The sequence below is a fragment of the Syngnathus leptorhynchus genome, chromosome 10, assembly GCF_054491065.1.
Source record: "Syngnathus leptorhynchus isolate UIUO chromosome 10, UIUO_Slep, whole genome shotgun sequence".
Lineage (NCBI taxonomy): Eukaryota > Metazoa > Chordata > Actinopteri > Syngnathiformes > Syngnathidae > Syngnathus > Syngnathus leptorhynchus.
This window is the reverse complement of record NC_141204.1, coordinates 8,087,813-8,103,618: the sequence shown is the minus strand read 5'-3', so window position 1 is coordinate 8,103,618 and position 15,806 is coordinate 8,087,813. Positions and strand designations below refer to the sequence as shown.

Sequence of the window (15,806 nt, the reverse complement as noted above, 5' to 3'; positions counted from 1 at the left end):
TATGTAGTCAGATGGCTGCAGGTGAAACTGAAAGGAAGAAGAGGAAAGCATATCTCTGAGATTACAGACGGTAGCTTGCTTTAATGTTTTGTGCAACTCAACCAATATCAGTGTTTGCTGACTAAAGTGGATTAGTGGTTTTAATCGGTTGAAGATCTGTGATGCTGTGCAGAAAAGAGCTTTATTGCTACACTTGGCAGGAGCAGAAGTGCGGGACATCTTTTTCACAAGAGATGAGGCCAGCCTGGAAAGTTTAGTCACTAAACTGAAAAAATATCTTGCATGTCAGAAATACAATAAGAGACAACAATAGATTGACAATTATTCATTTTCTACCTTAAAGCAAAAAACTCAACTTTATGCCTGCTGAAAGGAGGTCGAAGTTGTGATAAAGGTGGTTTAAGACAATTTGGGTGAATTTCATCCAAGGCAATGATGTCATCATTCCTAAAAGTTACAGCAACATACAGTGAACCCTCTGATTTATTCTAGAGATGACTTAATTATTATCATTTTTGGCTGCGGCACAGCTCTGAGGTGGTGGTTGCTTTCACATATAGACACGTAACATCAGGTTGGAAGGTGGTCTCCAAGTGCTCACTTCACAGCGATGATCTGTGATTGCCCTGGGCAACTTTACATCATCCAACCTGGGAGGTCTACCTGCAACGCACTGTGTGGACTCCAGTGAGGCTATCTCTGCTTCCACAATGCCAAAGACTGTGTGTTTCTAACACAATGATTTTAAAGGGAATGAGAGGAGCTGCTTCCATCAATTGGAAAGCAAAATGACTGTGTTCACACCCACAACGGCACAAGTGGCTTTTTCTAACTGCATGCATCTACAAAAAGAAACAAAAAAAGAAAGAAAACTCCAACCATGTCGTATAGCCAAATGGCCAGTACCGAAAGGTAACAGGGAGGATCATGTTTCCTTCGTGGTTGAATGCAGTATGATGTAGATTTTCTGCATGGCAAATTAAGGATCTGTCTGCAGGACCTCTCACCACCTTAATGAGCTGTATCCAAACAGGTGACTGGAGTAAAAGTGAACTTTCCACAGAGGGAATAAAGGTGTTCCCCCGGGGGAATAACAGTACGGTACAGGATGCTCATGGTAACACATGAAGGACATCAGGGAATAGTCAAAACAAAAAAAGAAACTGAGAACACAAATGTGGCAGTCTGGTATTAATTGAAAAGCAGAAGAGTTAGTAGGATCATGTCAGTTAAACAGCTCTACTTCCCGGGATGAGAAGGGAACTCCCACCTAAAACATGACAGAAAGTAATAGACATGAGCGGACCATCCCCCTCAGGACATCTATTAGTGCTGACTGAGTACTACTCCAGATGGGTGAGTGTTGATGTCCCACTTTTGTAAACATAATAAAATGTCCGAGACCCTCATTTTGGAATACAAGGCCTTCCACAGAAGATGTAACCCACAACACCTCTAGTTCCACCTTAATCAAATGGTGAAGTTAAGGGATGAAATAATTACATTTTGGAAGGCCATATGTAGCTTATATATACGCTCCATCACACCAGAAACTGCATCAAAGAAGCTTCCTGAGCATTAAAAATAAAGTGCCGCACAAGAATAGTTTGTCATAAGATGGACATTCTTGTCTACCAATATATCCTCAGGTGCTAAACGCCTACAAAGCTCAGATTGTGGCTTCAGACATCCCTCACAGTTTGTCTCGGCAAACCATCATGTCTTATCCACTGGACAAACACTCAAGTCCCCAAAGACAAAGATGCATTTCGCCAAGACTCCCACACTTTCTCTCTCTCAATTACAATTCACACAAGCGTATATATAATGAAAAACACACACACAGCGGATCCCACCACTCTTGCAGTCCAACTGGCTTTGGAAATGGATGTTTTGATGTTGAGGAGCAAAGAAAGTTTTCTACTTTAAGAGTCGAAAGTGGCTGGCTGTGTCATTCCAGCAGTAAACATATTTGAGTGTTAAAAGACAGAGGAGCCAACCAAAACAAAAACAAACATTTGCCGAGATGCAGTGTACAGTTAAGAGGAAGCAGAGCATCCTGAAGAAAATGATCTTACCTGTTGCTAAGTAGCCACAACATCCAATACAGATCATGGGTAAAAGCGATATCATCTCAACTTTCTAAACTCGATATAATTTCAACTTTCAATGTTTATTTGTCAACAGTGATTTGTGTCCGGTGGTGAACGTGTTAATGCTCCAAACAATGTCCAAGGATTCTTGAATTCCTCATCTGATAAATTATCAAGATTTATTGCTGTGTGTAAGCCAAGACACACTCACTGCTAAAACTGCCACTCCAAAATACCGACCCTTGGAGTAGTAAGCATATACTGCAGTAGTGTCAATAATATTCACACTGCTGTAACATGTGGCGTATCTTCGCTATCTCTGCTCAACCCATCTTGGCTCTGTTTCAGTTTTTGACATTTGCTAGTGCATAAAAGGACTCTTCTGCGCTACCTTTGAATGTTGAGCCATGAGGCAGTTCCAGCTTGGAAGTCATATTATTTTTAAGGATTATTGTGCTTGTATGTGGATAACGGTTTGGAGAAACTGAATGTTCAATAGGAAACAAAAAGAGCTAATAAGAGACCAGATATTCATGAAGGAACAATTTCAGCTCAAATCCAAATTATGTGTATAGCACTTAATCACAAAGTCAAGTCAAAGGATCTGAACGTGATAAGAAATCTTGTCCCTCCTGTATGCAACACGACTCCCACTACTGCATCAACTGGTGTCTTATTTTAATACACTGCCACATCTCAAGTGAGCTCGTAAGAGTTTTCAAGTCTCCTAATGGGTTCATTGTGATTGTGATTTGATGCTCAGGTCCAATTTACTGTGCAATAAAACAGCAAAGTCAAACAACACGCGCGGTGGCCTTTTTGCCAGTTACTACGAACGCCTCACTGATGTTCTTTGGCTCTCAAGCTCCCCGCCGGCTGAAAATGACCCTTTCAGTGGAAATAGTAAGAAAACAGGACATGACAGCAAATTGCTTCTTCCACCACTTTCAGTAATGACTGCAGGGCCTCTCAATTCTAACACTTTGCGAGGAAGTTTGTTGTTCCCTTGTTTTCTGCAACGTTTTGTTATACCTCGTCTACCATTGCACCAAAAACTGTTGCCACATTTTGTCAGATCAGCAAGTTAACACCAGGTCAATAGCTCCTACTAAGAGATAAAAAAAAAAAAGTCCCAAAAATAGAACGTCTGACAGCAACCAACAACAAAAGGGTGAAGGTGAGTGTGTATGGTGAGAAGAGATCACACCTACTGCCGGCTATTATTTGAGACAAAAACAATTCACCATCATCTCTGTCAAGTGACAAGACCTCACTAGGTTTCTTGACAGGCATGGAATGGTCACAGTTATAATGGATGAAAGGTCATTGGGGCCACACTGAAAAGAGGGAGAAGAAAAAAAGAGAGAGAATAAAGTCACAATATTGCAGGAAAAAAGTTGTCAATCTTTTTGTAAGTCATTTTGCAATCATTTTATTACCCCAAAGAGAAGTTTGATTCATATTCTGCCGTATTTTGTTTTTGTTGTTGCAGTCCACATACAGGCAATCATGGAAGGACTGATTTTATAGTAATGGGTGAGTGCGCAACTGGGAGTGCCTTGTTCAAGGGCACCTCAAGAGTAGTCACAATGCCCACTACAGTAGAATTGCTGAAAAAAAAAAAGATGCACAGAATAAACAACAACTCTCATCATTTGTATCCCTTTCATGACTTTATTTGCTTAAGTTTTTTTCCCATGTAAGTTTGGCTTACTTTTTACAAGATTACATTTTTGTCCTTCTCATGTTCCCAAATTCATATTATGAATCTATTGTCATCAGTCTAATTAGCCTTTATTCTAATATATTTCTATAATTTCTCATATTTATCCATCTATCTATCTATCTATCTATCTATCTATCTATCTATCTCTCTCTCTCTCTCTCTCTCTCTCTCTCTCTCTCTCTCTCTCTCTCTCTCTCTCTCTCTCTCTCTCTCTCTCTCTCTCTCTCTCTCTCTCTCTCTCTCTCTCTATCTATCTATCTATCTATCTACCTATAATATCAATATTTAATATCTACTTAAGGGTGATTTTTTTTCTCTTGATGTCATAACTTTATTATTCCCACAATAATATATATGTGTCAAGTAAATGACTGTAATTGGTCCTCAATTCTCTCCATTTTTTCTTCAGCATGCACAATTGTCAAAGTAGTTTTACGCCACAGAGGCTTTGTTGATTTTGTGTTACGTCTCGATCAATTTTCCCCAGGTCAACTTGCCATCATCCTCTTGAGAGGTTTTCAAGTGGAAGAGACAACTAAAGCACCCTACGTGGGTGTCATCCTTCACCCCTGTCATCTAGGTCATGCAAAAAGTCATCTTGAACTTGACCTTTTCAATGCCAATTAAAAAGCTGCTAATTGTAAATAAGCATGTGTGTATTTCATTTCAACCTTTTCTTTGTAGAAAGACTTTTCAGAAAGACTTTTATATGTCAACAATTTAATTGCTATGTGTAGCATTAATAGTGATAGCAGTGATTATAATTTTTAAAAAGGACATATTGTGTTATTTTGTGCAGACGTACAGTACATAATGCAATATAAAAAGCTTTTAACCGTTTTCCAGAATGTTATTCTAATGTAATGAAGCAACGATAGTGAGCTATCCTGATCTCCACCCACTCAACGTCACAAGTACTCCACTTTTCAGGCAACTCCTCCAGGCAAGCGGGCAAGTCACATACACGTGAGTACATCAAGGCAACACCACTGCTGATACTTAAAAGAAGGAAAGATATTCACCTTTCTTTTTATTGCAGTTTAGGATTGGAATATTACATTTATTTGATTTAGTAGTTGGGATTTTTTTGTAAGCAAGTTTTTTTCATTTTTTCATTTCACAAATGACCTTCCAGGTGCTCTGGGTTGTGGTTGCATTTTCCGGCATCTTCAGTGTGACCTCCTATGAGATGTTTAAGTGTCCAAAAATTTGCCACTGCACAGCCTCCAGCTTCCAATGCAGCAATGACACTCAAGTGGCTTCTGAAAGTCACACCACATCCATGTAAGTATTTAAGTATATAAGTTCTCCTTCTTTGTGTTTTATCTCAATCTTTTTTTTGTTGTCACTTTTGGGACACATCTGTTGAACAAAGCAGAGGGAAAACTGTCAATTAAACCAATTCCATTCTCACATATTCAACAGAGTTCTCAAACACCTGGATCTCAAAGAACTTCCAACTCATGCCTTCAAAGAACTGATCAACATAAAATTAATGTAAGTTATTGCATACAATATACTGTATATTAAATAATGTTTATATCAATTTCTAGCAGAAATAAAAGCTGGTTCAGACATTTGAGATAAAGTTACAATTGTTTTTTGTCATCCTGATAAATGACATAATTTTGTTGTTGCTTCTGTACAGGATTTGATTTTTTTTGTTTGTTTGTTTAGTAGTCATCCATTTGCACTATTTGGCTTCTTGTACACATTAAATGTTTTTGTTTTGTTCTGGTCAAAAATAAATAACGCTGGCTGTGTGTATTGAGTACAGAACTTTAGTTGTAATCATCTTCCTTGACATCGTTAATAATATTGTTTAAAGTTTATTAAATTATTTCAAATCACTACCATACCCACAATAATAAGCATGTTCCATGCACAGCTCTCAACAGTGTTGATAAAACATTTTTGCTTTGACTGTTATATTTGGTGCCAGTGACTGTTTATGTGTATGAACATAATAGTGGTAACAAAAGGAAATAGGTCAGATATGCGTCTATCAATAAACAAAACACTCAGGGACAAATCTAGAAGTGTGTTTACCATTCAGTGTCTTTGTTTAGACGTCATACTTAAACATTTTCATTTGGCCGAGATCAGGTGTTACAAACCTTCTTGCATACCAATTGTTGGAAGTTTCCATCTCAAATTAAATGAACACATTTGCTCATATGTCATATAATTTATCAACCCATCCATCTATTTATATGGTCCTTGCTGTTCCCATGCCGGTGAGTTCGGGCCTAGATGTCAAGAGACACAAAGTGAAATGTGATTACACTGTCTTATGAAATGTATTATTCCAAAAATGTGTCTGTGCCACAAGGTTCGGTCAAAGCACACCCATAAAGTACTAATATGTATATTCTTTTATTATTTTCCATATACATGTTGTTTTTTGCTTTGTAGACCTCTTAAATACTATTGATGTTTTACACTTAGACGTAAGATGCTACAGTTATTATTTCTTTAGTCACTCAGCATCTGTCTATACCTAACGTACAATATGTGTGTGTGTGTGTGTGTGTGTGTGTGTGTGTGTGTGTGTGTGTGTGTGTGTGTGTGTGTGTGTGTGTGTGTGTGTGTGTGTGTGTGTGTGTGTGTGTGTGTGTGTGTGTGTGTGTGTGTGCGCGTGTGTGCGTGTGTGTGCCACAGTATGATTTACTACAGCAGCGCGACCCGGATACAGAAGCACGCCTTTCTCTCCATCCCCGGCTTGAGAGAAATGTATGTATGTCATTTTAACAGAATTAAACAATCACACTTGCCCTCAAAAGTACTGGAACAGTGAGGACAATTGTTAGAAATTTCCTTTTGACAGAAACATTGATATGAAAATGTTATTATGAGACAAGTGATAAACATTCCAGTCTTTTATATCCAGAATTTTTACCTCTAAGTCTGTTGTAAACATTTCTATATGGGTAAAGAACTATTCATTTTTATTTATCACAAATAACAAATACTGTATATTCTAAATTATGTATTCAATTTTGATGTAATTTATTTTCAAATAAAAGCTGAATTGTTAATCGTTTGTCTCAGTTAAGATAAACTTCCTTAAAAAAGGGGTCTCACTGTTCCAATTTTTTTGGAGGGGAGTGTACATGACTGATTATGCTTCAGCTGTACTACTATGCAAAAGTCCTCCACAAAGAATGTTTGGGGTTTCTTTGATTTATAACATTCTTCAAAGCAATCGTTTGACATAAAACATCAGTCAAATATTTGGACACACATACGTACTAGTGATGTTGAACAAGAAACTGTCCAAACTTTTAATTGGTGCTAATGTTTTCCCATTTCTTTCTGTATTTGTATTCCCGCAGCACGCTTAAAAACATGAAACATTTGAGGACAATTGAAAAGGGTGCCTTCACTGATCTGCCTGATTTGAATTATTTGTAAGTATTTCATCTTTTGGATCATTGGATTATTATTTCAGATTTTCTTTGTCAGTATGTAAACAGCTTCCATATTTAGTTGATGAAGCTTAAATTCAGGCTGACAACCTTTGGGATACCCTGTGTTGACAACAACAAAATATTAAGTTCAGAGTACTAATGCAAAAAATATTTTGTTTATGTTGCAACATGGAGATTAAAGAGTTGGCACTTGGCTTGATAAAATGTTCCGATGATGGCAAGAGTTAGCTAAACACAAAAAATACTCATACTGTGTAGGCCCTCATCATGTAAATACATTTTTTTACAGATGCATCTTTGGCACTGGGGTGATTCACTTCCCCGACTTATCCACTATATCTTCCTTGGCCTTCCCGTTCAGCCTGTAAGTAATTCCATTCAAACTTAATAAAGTGGTTGTCAACATCTTTTTTGTGCGATGCGCTTACATTTTTGCCTTGATGGCTTTTTTTGTATAGCAATGAATGCACACATACATCAAGCTGTATTCACATTATTTTGTCCAACTAGTTAGCAAAACCTTTTCTATCAAATTTTGCAGAAAAATGCAAGAAAACATGGCCATAGAAAATATCCCTGCCAATTCTTTCAATGGTATGACAAAGATGCCCAGTGACATGTGAGTAGATCATATTACCAAAACGTTGTTCAGCAGTAGTTTAAGAATGCTTTTTTTGTTTGTCATTTATTTTGCTTCTCAAATGTGCTTAAGTAACTGAATGTTCACCGTGACCTGGACCACTGGATTTGTTGATGGTAAATTTTGACCTTGACAGAAGCCTGATTGGAAGCGGTTTTAAGGAAATCAATCCACATGCATTTAATGGAACCTTCATCAGAACGCTGTAAGTCTTCCGTTGGTGATTTTTTTTTTTTTTAATTTACAAGGTTGATGTTATATTTTTCTTGTCATTTTCCAGAATGGTGGATAATTTTAATAGCTTTCTCTTTCTAATCATCAAATAGAGCAAACAAATGGTATTCAAGACGAAACAAAGACTGGTTGTCCCTTTGTTTTCTTGCCCTTCCACACACTCCTAGATGTTGATGGGTAGAAATGCTCACTGTACACAGAAATAGATAAAATGAGCCTCAAAAGTTGAAGAGCCAAACTCTTGCGCAATTTGGAGTTCAACCTAAATGATGGCATATTTTGGCCTCAAAAGTATTTAAAAACTAAAACGCATATGTGATTTCAGCTCAATGGGCGGATATTGGTCCCTCAAGATATCTTTGATCACTATAATTGTTTACATCAATTTATTCCTCGGTTACAGACAAAAATTTGTTTTGGCAAGCGATTGGTGTGCTAAGCATACTTTACTGATGGAAAAAAAAAAAAAAACAGCTGAGCTCACTCTTTCCAAATCCTGCCTGAATAGATATGTGTTGAAAATAAAACAATGGATTGTAAATTAAAACGATCGCATTTAAACTTCAAACTGCTCACTTTCTTTTTTTGTAGAGATTTAAGGTACAACAGACATCTGTGCAACATTCCAGAAGATGCTTTCGAGGGAGCCTTGGGCCCGCTTTATCTGTGAGTTTTAAAAATACACTCACCCAATAAAATATGTTGGAATTCTGCCAGCCAGTTTTTAGGGGGTTACAAATCAATTTTGAAAGTCACAGTAGACTAATAATTGTTTTAATTTAGCACTAAACGCACAACTGATGAATGAAGATGACTATCATTGATCCCCCACAGACCATTAGATCATTGTTGGTTTAATTTTGTTATAGCTGTCATATGTTCTCTATTAGTGACCAGCATTGTTTTTACTCAAGTGCAGACATCCTCCAATGTCTATCTGAAAAGAATTTCTTCCTTCCTTGGGTAATCAGGATGATAGTTAGGGGTAACCTGTTCTGTATGTGTGATTCAGGGATGTGTCCTCCACAGCATTGAGCTCCCTTCCTCGAAAAGGCTTGGAGCAGGTAAAACGCCTGAAAGCCAAATCTGCTTTTGCACTGAAGCGCCTTCCTCCGTTAGACAGCCTGGCCGAGCTGGGGGTGGCCGAACTGACTTACGCGAGCCAGTGCTGTGCTTTCCACTTGTGGTACAGCAAGCATAGGTAAACAATACTCTCTTACTGATATCATGTGAAACAATATGACAAATATTAATGCAAACTATCAAAAGTTTGATGTTGACCACACTTAACACCTGATTTTATATTTACAGACAAGAGGCCCTCAAGAATCCATCGCCGTTTTGTGAATCGATTCACACGTAAGTTATTAAAATACAATACAGCCTACTGGGCAACACATAGAAGCTAGAATCTGATTGGACAAAAAAAATATATATATCAACGAGAAGCTGCAAAACCACACAACACGCACAATGAAATGAAGACAAAAAAAAGGGCAACATTTTATATCGTTTGTGAATGTAGGTCAGTGCTTTTGACAGCATGCAACTGTTGCAAAAACATATCGACTACTACTTGTAGACTTGTTTTCATGGTTGGAAAAAATAACCTTTGTGTATACAGTGTAAAAAAGACAAAAGAGAGGAACTAAATTGTTTGAGATCTTGGGGTCAAGGCAGAAAAAAACAAGAATAGCAGCAAACACGGAAAACCTTCGACCAGGGAGCATTACACAATGGTTTGGAAAAAAAAAATCTATTTTTTATTAAGTCCTTGAGCTGAATCAGTATTACTTTTACCGACTTTTCAGTAGTAAGTCAACAACAGTAATATAATTTTATATTTTACCAAACAGTCGGTTCTTTCACCTATTGTGTTGGAAAACATCCATCCATCCACCCATCCCTGTTGGCACCTCCTCCTCACGCTGGTATTCTCCTCCTCAGCATGAGTTTTCAGCCAATCTGACTGTGATGGTCACTCTAGTGCCAACAAAAGCACACTCAAGCTGACCCCAATGGTGTTGAATTTTGTCAAGGTCAAGACTGTTGGCAGGTCACTCCATTCTTTCCAAAAACAAATTCCAGTGGTAATATTGAATACATTCTGATATGTGTGGGTAGCAATAGTGCCTCAGAAGTTCTGAGGATGAGAGTTTGAATCTGGGTACTTACTGGCCTATGAGGAGTGTGGATGTTCAACCTGTGCTTACATGAATTTTCTCCGACTCCAAAATCATTTGTCTTAGAATATTTGACCATTGCTTGATAAGGAGGGAAATGCAGCACTACAAATGTATCATGTAATGGACATCATTCATCAGGGAAGTCATTTTTTTTTTTATTAACTAAAATTTCTTTGGTCCTCCAGAAATTTAGGTCGAGGCACTGACCTCTACAACGACCATCCACATTTGGAACATATTTGTCCCAGCAACCCCGGCATCCAGTGCACGCCAAAGGAAGATCCTTTTAACCCTTGTGAGGACCTCCTGGGTCCCATCCTGGGCAACGTCACCTGGATAATAGCTTTTTTAACCATTGTTGCTAACCTTACTGTGCTGGCCATCTTGCTTTTTACCAGTCGCAAGTTAACCATCTCCCGGTTTCTCATATGTAACCTCGCCCTGGCAGACCTGTGCATGGGGTTTTACCTGATGCTCATTGCCCGCATGGACTGCCACTCTCGCCACGAGTACTATAACCACGCCATGGAATGGCAGACGGGCCCAGGATGCGACATGTCAGGCTTCCTGACGATGTTCTCAAGTGAGCTATCAGTTTATACGCTCACTGTGATCAGTTTTGAACGCTGGTACACGATCATCAATGCCATTGATCTGAACAAGAGACTTCGCATGCATCATGTGGTGGCCATCATGGTCGCAGGTTGGGCCTTCTCCCTGCTAGTTGCTCTGCTGCCCCTCGTGGGAGTCAGCAGCTACGGCAAGGTGAGCGTCTGTCTCCCGATGGATATCGATACGCGGGCTGCTCAGGCATACGTGATGATCGTGCTCTCGCTTAATGTTGTCGCATTTCTGGGGGTTTGTTTTTGCTACGTGTGCATCTACCAGAGTGTCCGCAAGCCAGCGCCCGCCAATCGCTACAATGACGCAAAGCTCGCCAAGCGCATGGCGGTTCTCATTTTCACCGACTTCCTTTGCATGGCGCCAATCTCCTTCTTTGCAATCTCTGCAACCCTGCACATGCCCCTTATCAGCATGTCTGACTCCAAGATTCTCCTTATCGTTTTTTATCCTATCAATTCTCTCTGCAACCCTTTTCTGTACACCATCTTCACTCGGGGCTTTAGGAAAGAAGTGAGGCTTCTGCTCCAACGTTGGGGGGGTAGTCTTATAGCATTCAAAGGTAAAGGCCCACAGTTCCCAATTTACCTGCCTCCAAATAATGTCCAGCAGGCCACCATGCTTTAGCTTCTCCACTAATCACGTGAATGAGAGGTTGTTTGTGACCCAGGGAAGCCCATGAGCCATCAAAATGTAGAAGGAAGAATTCATCATCTGCCTTACCTGTACATTTCTTCAAAAATGTGGTTTAGGATGGAGAGAGTTTAAGGTGTACCCTGCCTTTCATTCCAAGTAAGCGCAGATAGACTCCATATCACCCACGATTCTCAAGAGGACAAACTGAAAAGTAAATGGATGGTTGGGTGGACAGATGTTTCAGTACGTACAGTACATGTCAAACACAACAATAAAGTATCATCCTGTGAGAGCATTCAGAAATGTTAGATGTTGTAGCGCTCTCAAAGGCGTTGAACCACAAATTACTCTTAATGAAACTGTTGTTTTAGAAATGTGTTTGAGGTTTGCACCTTTACCTTTGCACTTTTATGTCCAAAACTCGAATCGTTTTCTGGTTCTGTAGGCAAATAAGTTAAAAAAAAAAAGTTAGTTCAAGCTCATTTTAGATTTGGACATTGAATACATTTGTATATGCTTCATTTCCAACCTTAGTCTGGCACTGACAGCAGATTGTGTTTGCACGGTCTGGACCACAGTCATGTTTTTGTTTCAATTCATTAAAGAAAAAGACAATTCAAGCAATTTTCTCGTGTATTTAAGATTGTAAGGTGATAGCAGCACCTGGATACTAGTGTGAATGGAATGGGCGAAACTAATGAGAAAATGTCAAAATGTTAGAGGGTAACACCTCGAAGCTCTGTAATTAAGCGGGTGTTAAAATCCAATCCCAGGTCATTTATAATAGATAGCTATTATGACATAAAACCAAAAGCCCCTTTTTCAAGATTTATTCATTGACAGCATGGTAAATGCATTGAAAAAAAAAAAAAAAAACATTACATGTTTTGTTTGAATACAACTCTTTAGACAAAATACAGAACATAAACTGACACATTGTGAAATCAAATTTCATATACAACCAAATTAAAGTCATTGTGTCCATTTTTCTTTTATCACACTGATGACTATAAATTATAACTACTATCTATATTCGCATCATGTCCTGTGTAGATTTTTTTCCCCCTGCGTCATCAGTAGCAGTCCCAGTGATTGACTGAAGACTTGTTCAGCGCCATATCTTGTCAACTGGGATGAGTTGCCCTGACTTGCCACAACCCTAATGAGGAAAAGCAATTTGGAAAAAAAAGAAAAATGGATGGGCAAGTAGCAGCGCATTACCATTCTGCTTCCCCAATAGCTTTAGAAAACACATAATCCCTGCCACCATAACACATGACCCCATCTTTCAAATGAAACTTCCAGCGGTTCTTACTACGGTGAATCTGCAAAGCAGAAAGAACACATAGATGTTGCCACATAAAGATTGAAAGTTCCGAATTTTCATTTGCTGAGAGGCCACCGTACTAACTTTGTCATATTGGCAAACAATGACGTTCTCCGAGTCAAAGAGATCTGGGATGTCTTGTTCAAACACATCGTCACCTGAATTCAATGGATCCTGTTGAACAGAAGCGAGTGAGGCTTTGAATTCAATCATTTCAACTACACAAATGTTGAGTTTTTAAATACAAATGATGGCCACAATTTTAAAGGTACACTTGTGCACAAATAAGAGCTCGGTCAAAAATTGGCTTGTACAAAATAAATATTTTCCTGTCATTTGTCAGATTTCTAGTCCAGGCAGCCATTTTCATCATTTGGAATAAAGGAGAAAATAATTTTATTTAAGAGGCTGCTTTTCAAGCTACAGTGCATCTCTTGCATGCTACAGCGGGAAGTGGGACGATGCATACCTCATCTTCTATTTGTTCCTCAGCTGCTTCACTGTCACTACCGGAGGAGGTGCTGTTCCCATCACTGCTCACGCCTGCTTGCAGAGCCTTGAGGGCCTCTGCATTGATCATACCCAGGAATTCATTCTCCTCCAGCGGGAGGACGTCTTCCTCGTCTGGATCCGAATTGTCTGCCGTACCGTCGAGTTGGACGATGTCTGACAGTTCATTGTAGTTGTACTCCAGGTCCAGCTTGTGGATGACGGTGATGATGAAGAAAAAGAAAACAAAATTTAGATGGAATAGAGATGGAAGATTTACAACAACAAAAAAGTTGCCAATGTCAGTGCTGAGGATAAAAATGATTGCCAAGTGAAAACAAATCCTACAATTATTTTTATCTGTAGATTGTAATTGGAATTAGTTTCCTCTCTGGTTGCAAAACCTAAATGAAGTATTACCAAAAATTGTGCCATCTTGACGATGATTAAAGTGTATTTAAAGATTTAAAATTGTGAATCGTATCGAAGACCCTGATCTGTTCGATTGAAATTACCCCCAGAATGGATTCAGGCTGGTCATAAGAGTTAGTGAGAACTAAGTTTCTCGCTCTTGCCGCTTTCTCTCGCTCCTCTTCAATGACCACTTTGAGGATGTCGTCAATGTCGCTGCTCTTAAACCGAGTCGTGTCTGTGAAAACCTCCTCGCTGCCGATCTGGAAGTCAAACAAACTGTTGAGCTTTTTGTTCCCAGGCTCCGGAAGCGATGAAGATTTGATACCTCAATTTGTGGGTACTCTGGCATAGCGTCTTGCTGGAGGACACTGCTCTCTTGACTGGGCGGTAAAAGAGAATGTCGCGGCGGTGGGATGACCGAGGTTGGTACAGGCAGTGACATCGGTCCATGAGGAAGTGGTTGTAATGAAGTCTGTGGCGCATTAGGAGCCTCTTTTTGCTCAGTGACCTTCTGCGGCTGTTGGGATGTTTGCTGACCTGCCGGGGCCTGAGTGACTACAACAGGAACGTTGACCTTGTAAAGTTGACCTTTGAGTAATAAAGGGAGAGTGAGTCAAACATTGAACAAAATAAAAGACAGTCATCTCATACCAGAAGCTGTTTGTAGAGTGACTCCAGCAGGTATCTGCACTGGGTAAGATAGACCAGTAGGAAGTGAGAAGGTGGTAAGAGCCTCACAGTTGTTCTGCAATTAAATATTTGGTACAGTTTATTGTAACTATACACACAAGGAGCTCATTATACTGCAATGCATTCATTGGCAGATAGCACAAAATCTTTTGTAATCAATAGATATGATTTTAGTAAATATTTAAATAAATGGCAAAACACTTGCCTGGACATGGAAATTGTGAATATTCTGACTTGGGGGGATCATTACTGAAGCTGTCAAAAGAGAATAGCAAAATAGAACTCAATTCACATCACATAGTAAATATGACAGGTACAGCTGATGTGAATGACAACCAATACGCAAAGTCTTCATGCTTTTTGTGCTACCTGGGGGTTCGGCATCGTTACGGCTGTAGTTGGGTGGAAGCTGCAGCACAAAGTTTGGAGAGTTTATGTTGTTCTTTCTAAAGTCATCCATGGCCTTTGACTCCATCATCTTTGTCTCCCAAAGCTGCACGGCAGAAGAGGCTGATATTTTTTCTCTCATTCGTTTGCCAAAGCCGGCTGGAATAAAACAGTGCACTGAAGACTTACATGTCGTAAATCATCCAGGATGCAGTCTTCAAGGCCCTCCTCCAAGAACAGCTCCCTCATGCTCTCGATCACATCATCAATTATTGACAAATAGAGTTTTACCTGCAATCATTTCCCAGAAAAAAATCTAATAAATCAATATAGGCCTTAATAAGCAAAAGTGCAATTAATCATTCTAAAACTAATTAATACGTCTGAGTCTCAAAGTTAGCAGACTCATGATTATAGAAGGCTGTTTATATGAACTACAGTCCTCTAATTTGAGGAGTCCACCTTAGCAATGAACTCTTTCAGCCTACAAAGTTCATTTGGGCTCAACACGGGGCTTAAAACAAAGTCCTCCATTGCAATTTGGATGAAATATGTCCATACATTACACAGTGTCACATTTTCACTGGAGGCCAAATAAGACTAATTGCACGCCCAAAAACAAACCACACCAATTAATGGCTGGAAAGCTCCATTGAGATAGCCTGCAATACATTGTTTTATTTTTTCTAACAAATGATCCTGTTCATACTCAAAACTTTGCTGGAGAATGCAGCTCTTACCACCGCTGGGCCTGAGTTGGTCAGCATGATTGAAGGCAAATAAAAATGGAACCACAAGAAACTTTCATCAGAATGAATGTTCTCCACCTCACTCTCAGGTGATTGTAATCAGCCTCAAAATAGGGGCTCGTGATTTCAACTGAGCTGGCATGAAGAACCTTTCCTCTTGTATTTATTTCCTTGTTTACTTTT

The 15,806-nt window shown here is 39.2% G+C and overlaps 2 protein-coding genes across 3 annotated transcripts; one reads left to right on the top strand and one right to left on the bottom strand.

Annotated features, from left to right (window-relative positions):
• Positions 1-4,667: 4,667 nt before the first annotated feature.
• On the top strand, positions 4,668-12,139 carry LOC147050267 (lutropin-choriogonadotropic hormone receptor-like). 2 transcript variants are annotated; one of them, XM_085922119.1, is made up of 12 exons: positions 4,668-4,785; positions 4,955-5,103; positions 5,245-5,316; positions 6,481-6,552; positions 7,155-7,229; positions 7,540-7,614; positions 7,792-7,869; positions 8,027-8,095; positions 8,716-8,790; positions 9,137-9,325; positions 9,436-9,483; positions 10,496-12,139. In XM_085922119.1, exons 2-12 carry the CDS (start codon positions 5,009-5,011, stop codon positions 11,556-11,558), a joined length of 1,911 nt encoding a protein of 636 aa, XP_085778245.1. In that variant the 5' UTR covers positions 4,668-4,785; positions 4,955-5,008; the 3' UTR covers positions 11,559-12,139. The 2 variants fall into 2 exon arrangements, with proteins under 2 accessions (XP_085778245.1, XP_085778244.1); XM_085922118.1 differs by having other exon boundaries at positions 4,783-5,103.
• A 248-nt stretch (positions 12,140-12,387) lies between these two features.
• On the bottom strand, positions 12,388-15,754 carry gtf2a1l (general transcription factor IIA, 1-like). The gene is given in 10 exon segments (XM_085922259.1): positions 12,388-12,892; positions 12,979-13,068; positions 13,364-13,594; positions 13,899-14,119; positions 14,122-14,385; positions 14,449-14,542; positions 14,693-14,742; positions 14,857-14,980; positions 15,064-15,165; positions 15,615-15,754. Coding segments are annotated over 10 exon segments (1,311 nt in total). The 5' UTR covers positions 15,642-15,754; the 3' UTR covers positions 12,388-12,784.
• Between the last annotated feature and the right edge of the window lie 52 nt (positions 15,755-15,806).

What these genes read in the sequence shown, in the direction of transcription:
- LOC147050267 (XM_085922118.1), top strand. Translation starts at nt 4,943, where the DNA reads ATGACCTTCCAGGTGCTCTGGGTTGTGGTTGCATTTTCCGGCATCTTC. An exon ending in GGAACCTTCATCAGAACGCT is followed by an intron (nt 8,096 to 8,715) that starts GTAAGTCTTCCG and finishes CTTTTTTTGTAG; the next exon opens with AGATTTAAGGTACAACAGAC. An exon ending in GCCTTGGGCCCGCTTTATCT is followed by an intron (nt 8,791 to 9,136) that starts GTGAGTTTTAAA and finishes TGTGTGATTCAG; the next exon opens with GGATGTGTCCTCCACAGCAT.